This window comes from Oncorhynchus clarkii, chromosome 25, assembly GCF_045791955.1.
Source record: "Oncorhynchus clarkii lewisi isolate Uvic-CL-2024 chromosome 25, UVic_Ocla_1.0, whole genome shotgun sequence".
NCBI classification, from domain to species: domain Eukaryota; kingdom Metazoa; phylum Chordata; class Actinopteri; order Salmoniformes; family Salmonidae; genus Oncorhynchus; species Oncorhynchus clarkii.
This window is the reverse complement of record NC_092171.1, coordinates 20,096,504-20,119,471: the sequence shown is the minus strand read 5'-3', so window position 1 is coordinate 20,119,471 and position 22,968 is coordinate 20,096,504. Positions and strand designations below refer to the sequence as shown.

The following is a 22,968-nucleotide window of genomic DNA, read 5'->3' as shown; positions in this document are numbered from 1 at the left end:
AACTTACTCTTTGTGCTTCCATTGTGAAATAAAACGCCATTCCAAACCAGACTTACACTTTTGACTTGCATTATAATGGAGATGCCAAATTCCGACTATTAGCAGGTGGTTAGGTGAGAAACAATGTAAATCAGTAGACGTATGTCACAAATTTCAAATGTGTCTATTTAATAAGCTGTGATAGTATTGGGCATGACAATGTACTATTGTAAGGTTACGTTGTATCAATATCTGCACAAGTACGGTATGTGAGTAGTACAACAAATTTACCAAATGGCTCTGCACTTGTCTCCTATTTTTTATGCTCCACTGATGAACATTATTATAAAGGAGATAACGTTTGGCCACAACATCTTTGGTTTCCTTCTCAAAAGGCAATATATTTCAGTGGACATTAGTTTATTTCCCTTTTAAGAATATTTCATGCTTTAAATACAAATTGTGAAGATCAACTGTACACCTATGTACAATAAACAATATTCTCTATTATCACATGCATTACAATTCCCATTACAGTTAAACATTTTTGTAATGAACTACTGTCCAAAACAACTCAGGTGTGTAGAGCAAATGTAAAGGCTGCATTATCACATGAGCTATCTCCAAAATAAGCACATAGGCCAAAAAAAACTAGTCCAATATTTCAAACATGGGCACGATATTTAAGACCAGACAGCACAAGCCAACTTAGGTAAATGTATAGTGAAATAAAGTTTCACACTGACATTTGAAAAATGTAAAATTGAGAAGCAGTCTACTTCGCACATTAAATAACTTGCTACACAGGCAATTATACCATACGACTGCAGCCTGCAATTCTCTTATAAATGTATTTAGAAGACAACAGCCATAAAATCAGGAAAAAGTCTAACACCCCCATTGTACTGGTAACAAGTGACCTTCACATCACTTGTAATTAGAAGTGCAGATGATCTATACATTTTACCGCAACACATTCCACAATGCTGAGAGTCTTTTCGGATGCTCTCTGCAAGAAATGTTACATAGAATGCTATAAAGCTCACACATACATACCCACATATGCTAAACCTTATAAAATGTTAGGGGACATACACTTCAATAGCTTACATCATCTCTGGTCGAGATATAGTGTTATTTGACACCAAGTAGGATAAGATCATGTTGAATATGACAAACTACAGACTTGCTGTTATCACGATTGTTACAAAAAAATATTCAATGAAATGCTGAGCTTCCAGACACCACTCCTCATCTCTGTCCCTTTTAAGGACATGGTATATTACTTTTCCTCACTGTTACCGTTATGGAAAGATTCTCAACATTCAAAACTATCCAGTCCTATCCTCAAAGCTATAGGTAATTAATTATGATCCACAGTAGGGAGGGACATATGACAGTGACCTCTATGCTCCTACGAGTCCCTCTATCTAACATATGGTATTACAACAGTATATTACCATGAAGGCACTGCAGGGGAAAATGTGCTAGGAAGTTAACACAAGCCGATTCACACTAGTTCAAACTGCAACAAGTCTACGAGATGAATTGTGTTTTATTTACACCAGAGCTGACTTTTCAGCACCACTACATTTTGGCTACATACTCCATCCTGTATATAGCCATGTTATTTTCTACTCCCTATACAGTGCCTTTGGAAAGTATTCAGACCCCTGTACTTTTTCCACATTTTATTACATTACAGCCTTGTTCTAAAATTGATTAAATATTTTTTTTCCTTCAGCAATCTACACACAATACCCCATAATGACAAAGCGAAAACAGGTTGCTAGAGATTTGAGCAGATTTAGAAAAATGTAAAACAGAAATATCTTATTTACATAAGTATTCAGACCCTTTGCTATGAGACTCAAAGTTGAGGTCAGGTGCATCCTGTTTCCTTTATGGTAGAGTGGCCAGATGGAAGTCACTCTTCAGTAAAAGGCACATGACAGCCCGCTTGGAGTTTGCCAAAAGGCACCTAAAGGACTCTCAGACCGTAAGAAACAAGATTCTCTGGTCTGATGAAACCAAGATTGAATGCCAAGCGGCACGTCTGGAGGAAACCTGGCACCATCCCTACGGTGAAGCATGGGGGTGGCAGCATCATGCTGTGGGGATGTGTTTCAGACTGGGAGACTAGGCAGGATCGAAGGAAAGATGAACGGAGCAAAGTACAGAGAGATCCTTACAAAAACCTGCTCCACAGCACTCAGGACCTCAGACACAGCCAAGACAACGTAGGAGCGGCTTCTGGACAAGTCTTTAAATGTCCTTGAGTGGCCCAGCCAGAGCCCAGACTTGAACCCGATCAAACTTCTCTGGAGACCTGAAAATAGCTGTGCAGCGATGCGCCCCATCCAACCTGACAGAGCTTGAGAGGATCTGCAGAGAAGAATGGGAGGAACTCCCCAAATACAGGTGTGCCAAGCTTGTAGCGTCATACTCAAGACTCAATACTGTAATCACTGTCAAAGGTGCTTCAACAAAGTACTGAGTAAAGGGTCTGAATACTTATGTAAATGTGATATTTCCGTTTTTATACATTTAATAAATTACCAGAAATTTCTAAAAACCTGTTTCTGCTTTGTCATTATGGGGTATTGTGTGTAGATTGAGAAGGGGAAAAAACAATTTAATCAATTTTAGAATAAGGCTGTAACTTAAAAAATGTGGAAAAAGTAGAGGATTCTGAATACTTTCTGAAGGCACTGCATGTTATTTTTACTTGTTATTTACTGTGTATTTATTCCTCGCATCACTATTTCTATTTTATTTTTTATCTGATCTTTAACTCGGCATTGTTGGAAAAGTACCCGGAAGTAAGCATTTCACTGTTAGTCTACTACGCCGGTTGTCTACGACAAATGAAATGTGATTCAATTTTTTGCATCAAAAAGTAAATCTACAGAGCCAGATCCTTCCAGCTTGTAAGACTCAAAAGGCCTTTGAACAGCTGAGACGGAGTGTGTTCTCTGAAACAAAATACACCGCCCTCTGATTCTGCACAATCATCTCTTCAGTCATTGGACAGCAGTCGACAATCACTCCTCCCCTTGCCGCCATTTCTGGGATTCCTCCTGGCGTGCGTCTGGGTGGATCTGGTTCCTCATGCCCCCCAGTACGTTGGAGGTGGCCTCGGTGGCCATGATGAGAGGCTTGACCACAGCTGGGGGGAGCTGTCTAAGGACCCCACCCACTGCCCCGGTCATCCCACGCTGCTCATGCTCCCGTGTGGCCGTGTCATAGATGGTCAGAGCAGTGTCCGTGATTCCCTGTTGGGATACACACATTGAACATGATTTATAACAGTCCTGATAAGTAACTTCATTCTGTACTCAATCTTGTAGTGTGTTACACTTTAAGCAGCACTACAAGCAGATGAGATGCAAATTGCTAGCATCTTGCAATTTACCTCTTTTACAACACTGTAAGCGTTGGCTACTCCTTCTCTTAGGTCAACTGGCTGATGAGCAAATCGGTAATGAGAGAACCGTTTTATTCTCTTAATTTCCCTCTCATCGGATCCTGGAGATACCATGTCATAGGCAGTCTCTGCTGCTGCCTGAAGAGCACAAATCATTTTGCATTCCATTATGGAGCCTGACAAACTGCTAACACAGAAGTTGAGATGCAGGACAGTCACAACCTACATATTCTATCTGGACCAGGGTGTGTTTATACCTGGATAGTCCGCACCATGCGGTTGGTAAGCTCCAGAGCAGCCATAGCTGTGGAAGTGCCAAAGGAAGCAGTACCCCGCTGCAATCCCCGTACAACCCGACCATCCTTCCGGTACTGCTCTATTGGGAGCCACACCAGATCCCTAAATCCCTGAACTGAACAGGCGGAACATTTTATTTGGTCAATACAAAACAAAAAAAACAAAAAAAACAAAAAAAAAAATCAGGATTTCTGACTTTAATATAGTTTATTAATACATTAAAAAAAGTACTCTAACATACATACTGAACAAAAATACAAACGCAAATGTAAAAGATTTTACACTTCAAGTATTAAAGTTCATATAAGGAAAATCAGTCAATCAGTCTAATCTATGGATTTCACATGATTGGGAATGCAGATAGGCATCCCTTGGTCACAGATACCTATAAAAAGTAGGGGAGTGGAACCAGTTAGTATCTTGCATCATGCAGCGCGACATCTCCTTCGCATAGAGTTGATCAGGCTGTTTATTGTGGTCTCTGGAATTGTGTACAGATCCTTGAGACATGGGACAGTGCATTATCCTGCTGAAACATGAGGTGATGGTGGTGGATGAATGGCATGACAATGGGCCTTAGGATCTAGTCATGGGATCTCTGTGCATTCAAATTGCCATTGATAAAATGCAACTGTGTTTGTTGTCCGTAGTAAATTCCTGCCCATACTATAACCCCACCACCTCAATGGGGTACTCTGTTCACACATTGTCTGCGGTTGTGAGGCCAGTTGGACGCACTGTCAAATTTTCTAAAACGACGTTAGAGGCGGTTTATGGTAGAGAAATGAACATTAAATTCTCTGGCAACAGCTCTGGTGGACATTCCTGTAGTCAGCATGCCAATTGCATGCTCCCTCAACTTGATACATCTGTGGCATTGTGTTGTGCAACAAAACTGCACATTTAAGAGTGGCCCTTTATTGTCCCCCGCACAAGGTGCACTTGTGTAATGATCATGCTGTTTAATCAGTTTCTCCTTCTATGCCACACCTATCAGGTGGATGGATTATCTTGGCAAAGGAGAAATGCTCACTAACAGGGATATAAACAAATTTGTACACAACATTTGAGAGAAATACGTTTTTTGTGCATACGGAAAGTTCCTGGGATCTTTTATTTCAGCTCATGAAACATGGGATAGACACTTTACATGTTGCGTTTATATTTTTGTTGTGTGTAAGCATAACAATAGTATTTTTTATGTTGATCCAAAAGCTTACAGACTAATTTCCTGTTTGGCTAAATTGGCCAAAAGCATGACCTTTGTCACTGTATCTTGTGTGGTGCTGAGAGGCTGAGAGAGAATCTTCTTACAAAGATCCAGTTAATCATTCAAGGAAGCCCTTGCAAATTAAACCACATTCAACATACTGTCTGATTAATAGGTGAAGGCATTAGTGCCTCAAAACCAGTTTATCAACATACACATGTCCTACTTACCCAACTGTACCAGCGAGTGGATAGGTCCCACTCCACCCAACAGTCCTGGCAGCTGGTTCTTCTTGATGTCGTTCAGCCACTCATTTATTGCATAGGAAAAGAGCTTATCCACTCCCAACAGTCTGGAAGAAAACCAATAATGTCCTCACAGTTACTGCATACTGTATTATTCATACTATACATAGATAGCTTGTGTGTCATCATTTAACATAAAGAATGACCCAATTAAGTGTTGGTAGGTCCAATGATAACAAATCATACTAATATGAGGGGACTGTACTGATTAAACCTACCCTTGTCTGTAGCATAACCGCCTTAGTTTCAACTCGGAGCAATTCAGCTGTGTCAACCCAATCACAATACCAGCAAACGTTCCCTGTAAGATGGAGATGGAGATAACAGAGGAACAGCGTAGGAAACAGCGTAGGAAACATGAGCAAAATGTGCTACTGTGAGGGTAAGAAATGTTATACTTATAAGGAATGTGCTTATCCATCAGAGCTTGTGAACCAAAATATTGCACAATATGTAAACTGGACAACACCAGTTGTCAAGCCTGTCAACACTGGAATCACTAAACACAAAACTGAATGTGTATGCAGTGTTTTTAAGAGATTGTTAAAACAACATACCTGCTCCATTGAAACATGTTTCCCATGGTAATCCAGACGAATGGGAACTTCAGAAGTAAACCGAAACTCTCTGAGGGAAACCAAACAAATTAAAACAAATATTTCATCATTTGCTAACAACATCAATAAACACAATGTGGACACCTGCTCATCTCATTTCAAAATCATGGGCATTAATATGGAATTGGTCTCCCCTTTGCTGCTATAAAAGCCTCCACTCTTTTGGGAAGGCTTTCCACTAGATGTTGGAAAATTGCTGCGGGGACTTGCTTCTATTAATTTCTTTATGGACCTTGCCATGCTGAAACAGGAAAGGGCTTTCCCCAAACAGTTACCACAAAGTTGGAAGCACAGAATCATCTAGAATGTCATTGTATGCTGTAGCATTAAGATTTCCCACAAGTCCAATGGCGGCGAGCTTTACACCACTCCATCCGACGCTTGGCATTGCACATGGTGATCTTAGACTTGTGCGTGGCTGCTGCTCATCCATGGAAACCCATTTCATGAAGCTCCCGACGTACAGGTATTGTGCTGATGTTGCTTCCAGAGGCAGTTTGGAACTCGGTAGTGAGTGTTGCAACCGAAGACAGACGATTTATTCGCGCTAATGCACTCTGCGGTCCCGTTCAGGGAGCATGTGTGGCCTACCACTTCGCCGCTGAGCTGGTGTTGCTCCTAGATGTTTCCACTTCACAATAACAGAACTTACAGTTGACTAGGGCAGCTCTAGCAGGGCAGAAATTTGATGAACTAACTTGTTGGAAAGGTGGCATCCTATGACAGTGCCACATTGAAAGTCACAGTTCTTCAGTAAGGCCAGACTACTGCCAATGTTTGTCTATGGCAATTGCATGGCTGGGTGCTCGATTTTATACACCCGTCAGCAACGGATCTGGCTGAAATAGCTGAATCCACTAATTTGAAGGGCTGTCCACATACTTTTGTATATACAGTCGTATGAAAAAGTTGGGCACCCCTGACAATTTCCATGATTTCCATTTATAAATAATTGGGCGTTTGGATCAGCAATTTCATTTTGATCTATCAAATAATATTTCAGTAATATTTCAGTAGTGAAATTAGGTTTATTGGATTAACATGAAAATGTGCAATATGCATCAAAACAAAATTAGACGGGTGCATAAATTTGGGCACCCCAATAGAAAAATCACATCAATATTTAGTAGAGCCTCCTTTTGCTAAAATAACAGCCTCTCAATGCTTCCCATAGCCTCTAATGAGTGTCTGGATTCTGGGTGAAGGTATTTTGGACCATTCCTCCTTACAAAAGATCTCCAATTCAGCCCGCATGAACAGCCCGCTTCAAATCATCCCACAGATTCTCAATGATATTCAGGTCTGGGGACTGGGATGGCCATTCCAGAACATTGTACTTGTTCCTCTGCATAAATGCCCGGGTAGATTTTGAGCAGTGTTTTGGGTCGTTGTCTTGTTGAAATGTCCAGCCCCGGCGTAACTTCAACTTTGTGACTGATTCTTCAACATTATTCCCAAGAATCTGCTGATATTGAGTGGAATCCATGCGACCCTCAACTTTAACAAGATTCCCAGTACCGACACTGGCCACACAGCATGATGGAACCCCCACCAAATTCTACTGTGGGTAGCAAGTGTTTTTCTCGGAACGCTGTGTTCTTTTGCCGCCATGCATAACGTCCCTTGTTATGATCAAATAACTCAATCTTTGTTTCATCAGTCCACAGCACCTTATTCCAAAATGAATCTGGCTTGTCCAAATGTGCGTTTGCATACCTCAAGCGACTCTGTTTGTGGCGTGTGTGCAGAAAAGGCTTCTTCCGCATCACTCTCCCATACAGCTTCTCCTTGTGCAAAGTGCGCTGAATTGTTGAACGATGCACAGTGACACCATCTGCAGCAAGATGATGTTGTAGGTCTTTGGAGGTGGTCTGTGGGCTGTTTTTGACCGTTCTCACCATCCTTCGCCTCTCCAATATTTTACTTGGCACTGACAGCTTAAATCTCTGCGATAGCTTTTTGTAGCCTTCCTCTAAACCATAATGTTGAACAATCTTTGTTTTCAGGTCATTTGAGAGTTGTTTTGAGGCCCCCATGTTGCCACTCTTCAGAGGAGAGTCAAAGAGAACAACAACTTGCAATTGGCCACCTTAAATACCTTTTCTCATGATTGGATGCACTGGTCTATGAAGTTCAAGGCTTAATGAGCTCACCAAACCAATTGTGTGTTCCAATGAATCAGTGCTAAGTAGTTACAGGTATTCAAATCAACAGAATGACAAGGGTGCCCACATTTTTGCATAGCCTATTTTTCACATCTGATTTAATTTCATACAACTTAATATTGCTACACTAAAAATATTTGTCTGGACAATACCCCAGTACTCAGCTTTTATTAGAAAATAAATGGCATGCCACTGTGATCATTTTCTGTGACGACAGAGTAAATTATTATGCAGCTTCAGAGGGGTGCCCAAACTTTTTCATACGACTGTATAGTGTACCTGTCCACCTCTACACATAGTAAGGACATCTACCTGAAGAAGATGGGCTGGTCAGTGAAGGATGATGCAGTGGCAACCTCAGATTCCCCAGAGTCGCTGTTACTGGGCAGGGTGAGGCCGTTGAGACTGAGGCTGGAGCGGCTCTGTGCAGGCACAGAGATGATGGGGGCAGGGTCCTGGCTCCCACCTCCATTCTTAGTGAAGCTGCACGAGACCTCTGGGGCAGACGGCTTCTTCATTGAAACACACAGTGCTGCAGACCAACAAATGCATCATTGAGGGTCAACATTTTGCTCAGCGACAAATCATGAAATTAAAGCTGTGATGAAAATGCTATTCAATAGGCTACATATTTCATACAATAGTAGCCTCTAGCCAAGGATATTTTACCTTCTTGATCAGGTGGAGAGAACATCTCAACTTCAGCAGCAAGGCTAGCAAAGAAGTCTTTCAAGAAAAACAATGCATCCTACATGAAAATAAAAACCCTGTGTCATTTCAAAGGGATCAATATTAAAACTGAAACGTGTTAAATGAGAGCATGTGAAAGCCTACCAATTTCCATGTTTTGAAATCTTTTGCAAACCTCAGAAGGATGAATGATTAACTAGATAAAACCAGCATGTTTTTCTCTGGCTCACCTGATCGATGTTGAGGCGAAGGGGCATGAGTGAGACTCTCAGACAGCACTCCTGGGGTGCTTGACCCGTCTCTGGACACATGTGCAGAGCCCGAACTGTCAGCTGCAAGAAAACAAAAACGCATTCAGCCTCATCCACTACCATGTCTTTGATGTGACCACAGTCACATGGACATTACTCTAGATGCCCAGTGTCCCTCACCATGTTGGAGTGGGCCGTGCGGGGCATCTCCTTGCTGGAGTAGAGGTACAGGAACTTGTTCATCTGGGAGGTGGCCAGTCTGTCTCTGATCTCCAGGTCCTGGACGATGAGCACCTGCCGGGACACAGGCTGGTCCGCCGCCGACCCAGAGGCCACCGGGGCCTGGGGGTATACCTCATGTTGGAACCGCACCTGAGAAAAGAGCAAGAGGTCCTAAACTTTAGCTTCAGACTCATAGGCAACATGTTGTATAGTTACAGGAGAGGGGGGTTGTATCATGTTCTCTTACCTTGCTGAGCTGGATCTCCATCAGGACGTCAGGGTTCCTGCCCCGCCCTCCCCCGGAGCGTCCTCCACCCCTGCCCTGTCTGACTGGGGTCTGGGAGGGGGAGCTGTGTGGGGTACACCTTCAACATAACCCAAACATTAACAGAGGACACTTGATCATCTGTTGCACCTTTTGACCATTACATCCGTTTCTTTCTCTAGCCATCCTGACATTTCACACCATCTCAGTTCACATCTCCCAGTATTGTTGTTGTAATAAAGAACAGTTGAACAGTCCAAAGCACACACACTCACCCCCAACTTCTAGCTGGAGAGGAGGTGAATGTGGAGCTCCCAAAGTCCTTCCCCCCGTACAGGTGCCAGATGACAGAGATCTCCTTTATGAGGTAGCGCAGCTCTGGGACAGGGAAGTTCAGGGCTCCCCTGCTGGAGTCGCTGCTGTCCAGGGGCAGGCCAAAGTGGTCGTCTTTGATCTCAATGGAGTCTGGGATTAACTTGTTCACCACGGGCTCCTCGTCCCGATCCTGAGACAAACACACCAATCACACCAATGCAATGGAGTGACACTAAAAATGTACAAGTTATTCAACATGTTGAGTAAGTAAGTGTATGAGATGCATGCTCTTACGTCTGCTCTGGAGCCCGGGGTCTCTAGAATACAGAAGTCGTCGGTCTCTGGGACCAGGATAGGGGCAGGGGTGATGAGGGGTGAGTGGAGCGTAGGGTAAGTGGGACTCAGCTCCTGTGGCAGATTTCCGCTCTCGTCCGGGAAAAGGAAGAGGTCAGAGCGAGGCTGGTCGAGGTCATGATTCTGCTCCTCATGAATTCCTGTGGGGGAGAGTAAGGACAACGTAAAATCACTCAGACAACTACTATGCATGTAGTAAATGTCAAGTCGTTTTAGTTGTATGTAGTCTCACCGTTGTGTTGCAAAGCCAGGCTGTGCTGGTTGTCTGTCTCTTCCATGGCCTCACTCATCAGGTCCTGCAGCATCTGCTGCTCAGCGTCGGGGAGCGGAGGGGCCTGGGAAGGGGGCCGGCTTGAAGCCTCCGACTGACCAAACAAACAAGGACATGAACACCATTTTAAGTCAGCAGACAGTAGTCCATTGCTTCACGACAATATTTACACCAGTATAAATTCTACACAGTCCACACTGGTCTACTCTCTCTAGGCAATAGATTGATATGCTGTAATGGCTATGTTGAGTCATAAATAAGCCTCACAATTTACAGATACAACAAATTCTCCACTGCCCGGTCACTGCTCTTCACTCTCAAGGCAACAGTTTGATATAGCGTAATGGCTATGATAAATCATACATGTATCTGAGGGGTATAAATGCTGACCTTGGCTCTATGCTTGGAACAGGTGCTTTTGGCCTCTGGCCCAGGAGGGGGCACTAGGTCTCCATAGCTGGCCACATACTGGATGAGGTTCATCAGAGCAGCACAGGAGTCTGAACATGTTCTGATGTGGATGACGTCACTGGAGCAGCGCAGCTCAAATCTGGGCTCAGTCTGTCAAAAGACAGTGAGAAGACTGGATCAACGGTGCCATCTTGCTGTTGGAAAGACTTTTCTCATAGATCAACAGAGGTTGTCAGCTCTTACCAATTCTCCGTCCACTCCAGGTTTGACAGCAGTGATCCTCAGCTCTAATGTTCCCATGTCTACCACCTGCACATAGTCTGGGAGATAAAGGACATGGGTTACTGGTCCAAACAAATCTGTTTAAATAGAGAATATGTTAAAGCGTCTTTGAATAACACATTTTACCAGAGTTTGTCTCACCTCGCATTAGATTTACAGAGACGGCATTGCTCTTGTCAGAGAGGAACAACGCTGCTTCATCCAAAATGATCCTAGAACCAGCACAAAATACATACTGAAACACATAAACGTCCAACTTCTGAATTCCTGTCATTGTCCAGTGCTGCAACTGTACCTGAGAGTGGAGGATGAGTGGTCTAAGGAGACACTGCTGGAGATGCTGAATGTTTCCACGACCAACAGAGACCTGAGTGGCAGGTACAGGGGTCTGCAGAGAGGATATACACCATGTTAAAATACAATCATCCAGATCAGGTATTCCCAAAATGGGGTACGCGCAATGCCGTCGGGGGTACGCCAAATAAAAATGTGATTCCCATTTTTATTTGTTTTTTATTAAAAATATATTTTTTCCCACATTTAAAACAGTACATTTATATTTTCCAACGGGGCTATAAAGTTGGGTGAGGTTTTTTTCCCCTCACCTGACTAGCCTCGTTTCACTGCCAAAAATAAAATGAAACCATCTTGTGTTCAGCAAAATAACACAATGTCAAATACAGTTAGCCTAGTCAAACAATTAACATCCAATCACATTAACCGTTACTCTCTCGCAGGAAACTTTCACTCTTGCGCAAACATTTAGAAACGAAACACGACAATTCTAAAAATAAGCCACAGGAGTTTTTTGAGCGATAATAAAGACAACATTCAAGTAGTAAGACATGTATAAAAGCAACAGATACCATTAATAAGAAGGGTCTAAAAGCGTTTTATATGGTGAGCTACAGAGTGGCTAGGACAGGCAAGCCCAATACTATTGTGGAGGACTTCATTCTTCCTGCTGCTACGGATATGGCTGGGACAATGCTGGGGGAAAAGGCCAAAAAAACTATAGACAATGTCTTCATCAAACAACACTGTTTCACGACGCATCAGTGAAATGGCAGGAGATGTTTTGAAACAATTATTACTTTGCATCCAAGCCAGTGAATTCTATGCGTTACAGCTGGATGAGCTGGTACAGCTCCTGGTATATGTCTGTTACATTTATGGGGTCAATTAAGGAAGACATCCTCTTCTGCAAACCACTGCAGATACAAACACATCGTGACCACCAAAGTCCATCTGATGTCACAAATCAGTCCAGTACTTTAAAAAACAGGAGAGGATATTTTTAAAGTACTGGACAGATTTGTGACATCAAATGGACTTTGGTGGTCAAGATGTGTTTGTATCTGTACTGATGGCGTAAAAGCCATGACAGCGAGACATAGTGGAGTGGTAACGTGCGTGCAAGAAGTTGCTCCCGACACCACTTGGGTACACTGCAGCATCCACCGAGAGGCTCTTGCTGCCAAGGGAATGCCTGACAGCTTGAAAGATGTTTTGGACACTACAGTGAAAATGGTTAACTTGGTTAAAGCAAGGCCCCTGAACTCTCGTGTATTTTCTGCATCATGCAATGATATGGGCAGCGACCATGTAACACTTTTACAACAGTGCGCTGGTTATCAAGGGGCAAAGTATTGACCCATTTTTTTTTAATTGAGAGACAAGCTTAATGTTTTCTTTACTGACCATCATTTTCACTTGTCTGACTGCTTGCATGATGACGAGTTTCTCACATGACTGGCCGATCTGGATGATCTGAATGATCTGAATCTAGGATTACACTTTCTATCAGTGTATGATTTTTTGGGTGCAAATGAACTCAAGCTTATGAACAATGTCAAATGTGATATAGCGAAGCACCTAAGTGAGCTGGGTGCATCATTACGCAGGTACTTCCCCGAAACGGATGACACAAACAACTGGATTTGTTATCCTTTTCATGCCCTGCCTCCAGTCCACTTACAGATATCTGAACAAGAGAGCCTCATCGAAAATGCAACAAGCGGTTCTGTGAAAATTTTATTTAAATCAGAAGCCACTGCCAGATTTCTGGATTGGGCAGCGCTCAGTTTCTTGCCGTAGCAAATCAAGCTGTTAAGACACTGATGCCCTTTGCAATTTCGTACCTATTCTCTGCCCTCACTAGCATGAAAACTTTAAACAGGTACAGACTGTGGGAAATTATTTAAGACACAGATCTCTCCAATACAACCCAACATTGCAGAGTTATGTGCATCCTTTCAAACACACCCTTCTCATTAACCTGTGGTGAGTTATTCACTATTTTTGATGAACAAATAAGGTTTTATATGTAAGATGACTAAATAAAGAGCAAAATTATTGATTATTATTATTATATTATTATTTGTGCCCTGGTCCTATAAGAGCTCTTTATCACTTCCCACGAGCTGGGCTGTGACAAGAACTCACACTCATTCTTATGTTTAATAAATGTACCGTATCGTGTGTGTGTGGCAGGCTTACAATGATGGCAAAAAATAACATTTGAGAGTGCGCTGACCCTGGTGCTAGAGCTGTACACAACTGGAGGTTCAATGTTCAAATGGGTACGGGACTTTAAAACGTTTGGGAACCACTGATCCAGATACACAGCCGAGTTAAGTCACGTTTGTAACCTATCTACACTGTAGTGTAGTCCACTATTTCCCCAACTCCAGTCCTCCAGTACCCCCAACAGAACAAGTTTTTATTGTAGACCTGGACAAGCACACCTGATTCAACTTACCAACTAATCATCAAGCCCTAAATGAGTTGAATGAGGTATTTTAAGCTGGGGAAACAACAAAAACATGTGCTTTTGGGGGTACTCGAGGACTGGAGTTGGTAAACACTGGTCTAGTCAACAGCACCTGTAGTCCAATGAGCAGCTCCACAGGTGCAGATGAAGGGTGGTGACTGAGGCAGGTGGGATGTAACCCAACACAGGCTCATCAGACACATTCAGGAAGTCCACAATCTGTTACACACAACAAAGAAACACTGATCAGACAAGAGTATGGTTAATTTTATCCAAGGGATGCTTAATTTTGTGGCCTCAGATCGTACACAAACACCTTGGATGGACATGTGTTGTGTTTACCTGGTCATACCAGCCCAGTTTGGGGGGAACCACTCGGTGCTGGAGTGTGGTCCCTCTCACTCCCACTGCAACCAGAAACTCCTGCAGAGGAAACACATACTAACAGTGAGCATATATCTCCCCGTCTGTCAAAAATGACATGGCTTTTCTTTCTCAAGCAACAGACTAGTGTTTGAAACACTGGCACAAGTTAATGCACACCAAATGTAAATGGGGTGTACCTACCTTGACATTGCGCTCCATGTTCTGGGAGGAGATCTTGACGGCGACAGACAGCATGCTGTGGTCCTCCAGGCCGATGCCCTCCGAAGGGGACGCCCTATCAGTCTCAGAGGGGTAGATGGCCGGCTCCAGCCAATGAGGACGCGTCCTGCAGGGCAGCTTGATGTCGGACACTGGGGTGTCTCCTTCCACCAGACCTAGGTAGAGATATAAACCCATACAATGTAACAGACACAGTGGCATCCCCATGAACAATGGCATATTGACTCATTTGCAGAGGGGATCTATGAAGCTCCACCTCAAATGTGTGCCCAGGCTTAACATCTCCAGTCTTACCTTGGTGATAGAGACAGATGTTGCTGGTGTGGAAGCAGATGTAGTGCCTGTCTTTGTAGCCTTCGTACTGTGTCACACTGAACAGGACCCCATTCTTCACCTCCAACCAGAACTCTCCATGTCGGTTATTCAATATAGTCTTATCCTCCTGCTGGAAAATAAAAATACAAATTGGGGGACCAGTCAGGCAAACAGTCTCAGAGAATACCCAGCTGTTTAAATGCAATGTAACTGAGAAATGACAGATCATTGTAACTCGGGGTTACCTTAGCGCTGGTCTGCAGAGCCACCAGGCCGTGGTTGACAGTGAGGATTACAGAGAACAGGCTCTGGGAGGTCTTGCTCTGGGCTTTGGGCTTCTTCTTCCTGCGAGATCTGAAGCACTGCTCAGAGGCAGGGGAGTAGTGGTGCATGGTCTCCTCCTCCGATCCACTGTCCTCCTCTACAGGCACAGGACACCACAGCCATATGGGTGGGGAAAGTTGCAGTTCATTTGATATGAAGGAATAACATTTGAACCATTACGTTTCAGTACATTTTTACCTGGTACATTAGTACATCTCAATAATATTAATGCACAGAACAGAGTGCACTACAGACTTGCAGCTGCGTATGAAAACCATGAATGAGGTTGAGATGCAGCAGATGTTGGTTGAACTATGTAGGGAGAGTCTCACCCTCAGGGCCAGTGGAGCGGAACGGGCTGAAGCTGTCCTTGGTGTAGTGTGCAGCATTGATCAGCTGGCTGGCTACAGACAGCCCTACTCCATACGGCATGTTCTCCACTGTCTCCACAGGCGAGGGAGCGTTGGGCTCCCATAACAGCAGGTCATTGTTTATCCTGCAAGAGAGGGGGAGTTGATTATAGACATAGTAAAATTATCATAATAATATTATAATAATAATAAAAATATAATACATTTGATTAGTTTCTCCAGTTTTTTGTGCACAGTACCTGTTATGCAGTTTCTCATAAAAGGCTTTGTTGGGTAATGATAATTGCACATTTGGCAAGCACAACTCTAGGATAAAACGGGAATTGCTCATGGTTTTCTCCTGGAACTCTGTCATTTCAGCCACATCCCCAGGAATGACCATCTAAAGGAGAGGGGAAGAAATGTCAATCATTCAAGTTGCCTTAATTACCAGTCCTACCTAAATGTTGATCAATCAGTCCTAATTATGTTCAAATGAGCGTTTCAATAATAAATGTGCTCCTACCTCCTCATTCTCATACATGACCCGGCGTGAGGAGAAGGGGGAGGGTTCAGGCTTCCCAAAATCACAGACATCCTTCAGTGAGTGGGCACCGCCCCCCTCCTCCTCCTCTTCCTCCTCAGGGGAGTGGCCTTCAGCCCCCTCGTCCTCCTCCGCAGTCACACGCTCCAGGATGGAGTGGACAGCGGTGGGGTTGACTTTCAGAACCACTCTGGAGGGGCAGGGTTAGTAAGGAGAGTTTCACAACATCTAAGGGACAAGGTGTAGGTATGACATGAAGCAGTACAGTACTACATGGACAGATGTACAATACCTGGGCCAGTCAAACTTCCCACTGTCAGAGGTGGTCATGTCTCCATCCATGGTGTGGGAGACCCTGAGGAACCTGGCTGCAGGCTGGTCCTCCTGTTCCTGGAACTTCCCTATGCGAATGGATGAAAAATGAATACAGAAATTATATATATCAAAAGTGGTTCTGGTTTTGAGGCTAACCTGTCCGTTAGCAGCTGGGTGACATACATACCGACTAGCTCTCTGAAGGTGAGCTCCATCTTGGTCTGCTCTGGGGAGCTGCCGCCTGTGAACTCTGTCTTCACCTCCAGGTCCTCCAGCTCCAGGTACAGAACCTCCTTCTGCAGGGACTTCTTAAACCAGGGGCCTCTCTCCTGGTCCGAACGCAAGTCTGGGATGGGGAAGCGCACCACCAGGCTCAACACAGGAGCATTGACTCTTATCGACACGTGAGTGTTGGCTGGAGTACGGCTGTCATCAAGGAAGACCTCTGTAAAGGCCTTGTGCTATGGGGTGGATGGAAAAATTTTGAGGTGATTTACTTTTTCATAATTATTGCAATAATACGCAGCTTCCTTAAACACATGGTAAAATCGCTGCTATGACTGTGTAAAGATGGTATTAAGACAGTCCTCACCAAGCTGATGTGTTTATTATAGGATGTGTACATGTGAGAGGCCATCATCTCTGTGGTGACCAGTTTCTGTGGCTGTAGCAGAGAGTTGAGGCGGTCCACGATGCTGATGTCCAGTTCAGAGCGGACCGCCCCCAGCTCCACCTGGAAGTCAGCCTTCCTGGGCATGGTGCTCAGACGCACCTGTCCACCCTGGAAGAAAGCATGTAAGGGGCTACTCTATCAAGCACTGTACAGGATTTGCTACATACTGTACATTGTGGGCCGAATACTAACTTGAGATGCACACAAATCTCAGTTTGACATTAATGCATGACTGATGCAGAATTAAGTTGGAGTTACTTGAGAGTATGGCAAGTTGAGTTGTGGAACTGGGAATCTAATTACGGTGCATTCACTGCAGCTTTTAATCTCCCTAAGATTGCTCTTACCTGCGGCCCTCTGCGTTCAGACAGTTTGTAGAGCAGGTGGAGGCAGGTGGCAGATGGTGCCTCAGTGGTGACAGGGGTATCAAATGTCAGGAGCTGAGGTGGGACAGACCGAGAGAACATCAACATCTCTACAAGCACATGCCATCTATGCCTAGATCCAAAAATAGAATTAAACATCTGTTATGTTGTTATGATATCTGTTATGCGCATGTGTTGTAATCTGATTACTGGGACACTGTGGATGTTGTTGGTGGGGAGGGCCTTTACCTCTGTGTACTGGACCCCTCTTAGGGACACACCCCTTTGGGCCTCAGAGGGGAAGAGACACTCCAGCAGCTCCATCTGGCCCAGGGACACGTCTGTGCTGAAGCTGTGTAGGCTGGAGCCCTGACAATGCTCATATGTCACCTTCATCCCCTGAGCCACAAACCTGGAGATATAGAGGACACATATGACATGGGATTGAGTCAGTCAGGTTACTAAGGTGGCAGGGGAGTGCAAAATATTTCAATAAATTCACCTGAGGTGGTCATAGGGGCAGGCATCGTCAAACGCTGTGCGTAACTGGATGAACCCTGCTGGGGGGAGCTGGTCGGAGCAGACAACCCTGAAGAAGTCAGCAGCCATGGGGGCCAGGGGGCTGGGGGCAGCATCTGGTGGGGGCAAGGGGTCAATGTGGAGAACACACACAGCCAGGCTCCCCAGTGTCAGCCTGAAGACCAGCTCCGGCCTGGACTCATCACCATGGGCTTTGGTTGGGTGGGCTGAAACATAGTACAAAAGGAGTGAATTACTGACTTGTAAACACTCTGCTCAGTTTATTCTAAATGGTAGTGACAGTGTATCCTGGTTCTTACAGGTCTGTCTCAGCAGCTTGTGTTGGAGTGGTGAGTCCCGCATCAGGAAAGGGCTTTCTTGGGTCTGCTTCTCCCTCTGTCTAGGCACATCAAGGTAATCGTCCCAGAGGTTCTTAGAGGACAAAGGAACAAAGAATTACACTATGTTACAATAACCATGTCATTAGATCAGGCTAAGATTATTTTACTAAGTCTAGTGAGACGTACCGTGGCATTGCCAGAGGGAGACTCTCCTGGAGAGGGGGAGTAGTTACTGTTGAGTGACAGGTCCAGGTCCACAGTGGGCGGTTCCCCCAGTGGGGGGAGGGATGACAGGCTGTGAGACATGTCCATGTCAGCCATGGAGAAGAAGACATCCTCTGCTCCAACAAGAAAGAAACTAGATCAAACAATTGGTCATGATATTTAGATATAAACCTATAATAACTACCAAAAAGCTCAATACAAGTCATCAGGTCATTAAACAGTGGTTGGAGGTAACAATTCATCTGAACCTCGGCTGGACACAGTTCTGGTGGTCTGGCTCTCGAAAAGGTCAGGGTCTTCCCCGGCCATCATTGAGTCCTTCTTCAGGCAGCGGTTTAACTCCATGTGGAGCCGATACTCATCCTCTTGCTGCATGGGACGGTTCCTCTTGTCCTTCCCCCACTCCGGCCCACCTTCGGACACAAAAGCAGAGGCTTATAGTGTTTCACTCAACAACCTCTGAGGCAGCTCCTTTTAAGATATCATCATTAAATTGCAATCATTAAACCCACCTGAGCCTGAAAAAACTCCAAACATGTCCAGGAGTAGGTGAACTTGCCGTGGAGATAGCAGCACGATCATTGTACTGATCTGTCCATCAACATCCAACTGAAAAACAAAAAAACCCTTTCAAAGACCAAGACATTCTGTGCATTTCAGTGTGTCCAAGTTTCACAGCTGCTGTGCCATTTCAATCGTGTGAGAATGCTGACCCAACCTTTGCTCCAGGCATGGTTTGGTTCTGTTTCAGGACAAGCGACAGATCGATTCTGCCACTAAGGTGACCAATCTGCATGGGTTCAAAAGGTGTTGCAGAGGAAACAGGCTCCGTGAACTGGGGGTGTGGCTCACAGATTATTCTGGGGTTCCAGCTGGGGGATAACTTGGCCTCTGTCTCCTAAGGGTGTGCAGAAAAGGGAAGAGCGAGTGAGTATCAGTTATCTGTGCTTAAAACTACACATGCGATTATTTGGATGTAGACCCACTGCTGGGATGGGTGAGGATTTGAAGCCAGCTCTGGCCGCCTCTGAAAACTCGTCCCAGAAGACGGTGACTCCCTCCAGTTGCAGGTTTTTATGTGCAAACGTGGTGGGCTGGTGCACATTCACACTGGAGCTCTCCTCGCCCGTCTCATCACAATAAACAATCCTGAACAACACAAAACAGATAAGGATTTAAGAGCTCACGTAAAGAGTGGAAAGCTCTGTAAACTGCTCAATAAAATCAGGAATACCTAAGTAAAAGTTATTGGACACTACTCGAATGTGCAAGTAATTGTTATAACCTAACTTACTTGTTGATTCGCATCTCAAGACCGATTCCTGTTTTGGAGTTTTCTGGAACATGTTCTATTCTGAGAACCGTGTCCAAAAAAGTCACCTTGACTCTTCTCAGAACTACAGAAATGAAAGTAGAAATCATAATCAACCCTATTGATCCTTGGGAAAAAGGCCTAATCAAGTGTTAACTTATTGTACAGTAACTTTGTACTGCACCTGTTTCTATGGTCTCTGCAAACTTCTCCAATCCCTCTAGTGGCTGAAAGCTTTCCCCCAAGTCATCCGTTAGTCTCTGGCTCAGACACTCTTTGGCAAGCTGCATGCTGCTTGTCATGAAGCTGGACCAGTACATGGGTTCCAAACCTGATGCTAGGGGCACACAGGAAGAAACAGTCATGGTCAACATGATTTATTCAATTTGTAGTCGATGTGGAATCGTTAGCTAGTTAGCTGTGTGCGCACTCGTAGCAGGCAGTCATAGTACAATGATGCTGAAGAAACAAACAAATGGAGGTGTCTTCTTACCCATGCGTGGTCTGGGTCTGAACACCATCTCCAGTCCCTTGACCTCGAGGGCACAGTTCTCCTGCAGCAGGGACGCCCATGGTACGGTCAGGGAGATGGTCTGGATGAAGCCCTCTATTACCTCGAAGGGGGCATCCACTGACTCCAAAATCTCATTCAAAGACTGAAGGGGAAGAAATAGCACTCAGGCAAAGGTACACACAAAGCATTTATGTCAAAACAAATCCAATTATGCCATTGCTATTATTTGTTTACACAACAACGGTTGAACTTACCCACTTGTCCAACGGCACTTGTGCCAGGGATCCAGTGCCTTGATAGAGGTCTAAGCTAAGCTGATCTAAACTCAGTTTCTCTTGTAGGAAATTGCCCAAATACCGATGCAAAAGGTATCTGCATGCCCGCTTCTTTATAGACTCAGAAAATGGCCAAGGCATGTTGGTCTGATAATTGTGGTGGCTGCCAAATGGCTCCAAATATGGAGAAAAAGGATGTTGGAGAACTATATATTTATCATAAGCATGGGTAGCATGGGTAGTATCGGTCTTGTCATCCTGGCAATTTACAATCAGGAAAATGTCAGCTTAAACATCCTATACATACAGGGAGAATTATATGGTTTCTATGGAGATATGTGGAGATAATTCCAACTTCAGTTTGCTGTACCTATCAATGAAAAGGAACATAAGTTTGAAACTCAACTTCACATTTGAACACCACACTAGATAACAAGTTAAGACTTCAGTACCAGTACCATAGCAATATTGTTGTCATTCCTAGGAAGAAAAGTAGACAGCATTACTGTTGGTAGCTGCATGTGGGTGACACCACCATGACTTCCAATCGTCGGGTTAATATCTATAAAGAATGGGTGGCAATATCTAGCTAGCATCACATCATTGTTTGCGCAAACCGGGTGCCTAACGTTACTCGCTTGATAATCCTGTCCATACCGTCAACTGAAAGGATCCGGCGAAATATGATAGGTTTTAATGGTTTGACAATACTGCTAGGTTATTTTAGTTTGATTATAAATATGTAGCTAGTATGACAAGCTTACCAGGGTATGTCGATAGCTATAAAATTAAATCCCCACATAATCGACTTGTTTCTCGTCTGGGGTTGTTAGCTAGCTAATGTTAGCACGACCAAGCTAGCATGAACCTCTTGAACATCTTGGACTAGAACTAGTTTGTCTGCCACGCTCTTTTGAATATAGCTCAACTGACATGGCACGACAATATGTTAAGTGTCATATAATGAGTTCTATATAGAAATTTGATGGCATAATAGCTTACGTTTCTCACCGTCTGCATGAATTGTTTACAAACACTTTCATGACACTGCACCATTGAGGGAGTTCGATAACGTAAACCAGTCTATGGCCCGTGACATGTGACCGGGCAAAACCGGTGAGTGAGGGACGCCCTCTCAAATCGAACAGTAATCTGCGCGCTCATCCATGTTGTCAACAAGGCAGCATGATGCATCGTTAAGAAACACACAACATTTATTTTCCATAAAATATGTTCTAATTTTCAAACGAGATAAATCATTTTGATCAAAATCAATCACTTTTGTATTTAAAAACACATAATCAAACTATTACTACACGTGATTAACCTACGTCACTTTTGTTTTGAGCAGTCTTCGCCATCGGCCAGAACGGGGCACCTGGCTCACGACCGGTTTCCAAACAGATGCAATCAAGGATAACCCGCTTCACCCGGGGTATGTCCGGGCATTAATATAACTCCCTCTTGACGCTTTCCACGCTCCGCTGTACGCAAGAAGACAGGGGGACGTACACAACCGCACTCCACCCCTTCTGCGAAAATCTACTAAAACTGTTTATTGCTCATATGCTCCCAGTAAAGCTTTTTCCTCCACAAGCCATTCCACTTGAACTGTTTCTTATGACTTCTGATCAGAATATTGCCATGTTCAAAATCAAGGTGTAGAAATAATTGCAAAGAATTAATTAGCAACAATAATGAATAACAGTGGTGTTGATCAGAAGTCACTAAGGGCAAAAGATTTTGAGACTGGAAATATGAAATCTTCATGAACAAAACTCTTTGTTGATCGCACGGAAGTACAGTAAAACAAAAACAACAACCCGCGGAGGGAGGTGAGTAAGGCAGGTAGAATTATTCTAATTGTTTAAAAATATAAATTACATTTCCTGGTTAACTGTTGAAGTTTACTTATAATCATGATTGTTTATTGGAAATACAAATAATTCTATAAACAGAACCCATAGCCACGTACATTGGCTGCTATTGGCGATAAGTTAGCTAGCAAGCTAACATGGTGATGATGATGGTGGTGGACTGCAGTGGGACTGTCTTGTCACAGAATGAGAAGTGGTACGGTAGTGATGGGAACCCGAGGCTTTCTGAAGAAGGCTTCGGCGCTTTCACCACATTGTGCCGAAAACGGCGAATTACCCAAAGCTTCATTATATGTTCACAATGCATTAGTAACAACATATTTTCTTTTAACTCCGTGGCGTAGCGATAAATCGTTGGCTTTGTTACCCAATAATCAGTTGGAATACCTGCGTCATTACTTCCTTTTTTTTTCCTTCCAAGTTTACTACACTGAACAAAAATATAAAACGCAACAAGATAATCCATCCATTTGACAGGTGTGTGCGTGGGGGGGGATGCTGAGGAGTATTTCTGTCTGTTATAAAGTTATTTTGTGGAGAATAACTCATTCTGATTGTCTGGGCCTGGCTTCCCAGTGG

At 44.0% G+C, this 22,968-nt stretch overlaps 1 protein-coding gene across 3 annotated transcripts; it reads right to left on the bottom strand.

Moving 5' to 3' along the window:
* Positions 1-151: 151 nt before the first annotated feature.
* On the bottom strand, positions 152-21,947 carry LOC139384192 (autophagy-related protein 2 homolog B-like). Of its 3 annotated transcripts, none has more exons than XM_071128912.1 (43): positions 21,844-21,947; positions 20,492-20,882; positions 20,217-20,379; positions 19,908-20,060; positions 19,706-19,808; positions 19,398-19,560; positions 19,130-19,309; positions 18,924-19,020; positions 18,660-18,824; positions 18,373-18,524; positions 18,166-18,277; positions 17,829-18,072; positions 17,576-17,738; positions 17,309-17,401; positions 16,881-17,069; positions 16,476-16,749; positions 16,266-16,374; positions 15,956-16,163; positions 15,690-15,832; positions 15,412-15,575; positions 15,001-15,176; positions 14,735-14,885; positions 14,402-14,595; positions 14,177-14,257; positions 13,947-14,053; positions 11,357-11,449; positions 11,203-11,273; positions 11,023-11,099; positions 10,759-10,929; positions 10,330-10,462; positions 10,038-10,237; positions 9,704-9,933; positions 9,411-9,528; positions 9,122-9,313; positions 8,921-9,022; positions 8,670-8,748; positions 8,313-8,532; positions 5,776-5,845; positions 5,437-5,519; positions 5,144-5,265; positions 3,664-3,818; positions 3,395-3,544; positions 152-3,254 (listed from the first exon to the last, which is right to left on the bottom strand). In XM_071128912.1, exons 2-43 carry the CDS (start codon positions 20,651-20,653, stop codon positions 3,024-3,026), a joined length of 6,243 nt encoding a protein of 2,080 aa, XP_070985013.1. In that variant the 5' UTR covers positions 20,654-20,882; positions 21,844-21,947; the 3' UTR covers positions 152-3,023. The 3 variants fall into 3 exon arrangements, with proteins under 3 accessions (XP_070985013.1, XP_070985012.1, XP_070985014.1); XM_071128911.1 differs by lacking the exon at positions 21,844-21,947 and adding an exon at positions 21,515-21,587; XM_071128913.1 differs by lacking the exon at positions 21,844-21,947 and having other exon boundaries at positions 15,956-15,998; positions 16,080-16,163; positions 20,492-20,881.
* Between the last annotated feature and the right edge of the window lie 1,021 nt (positions 21,948-22,968).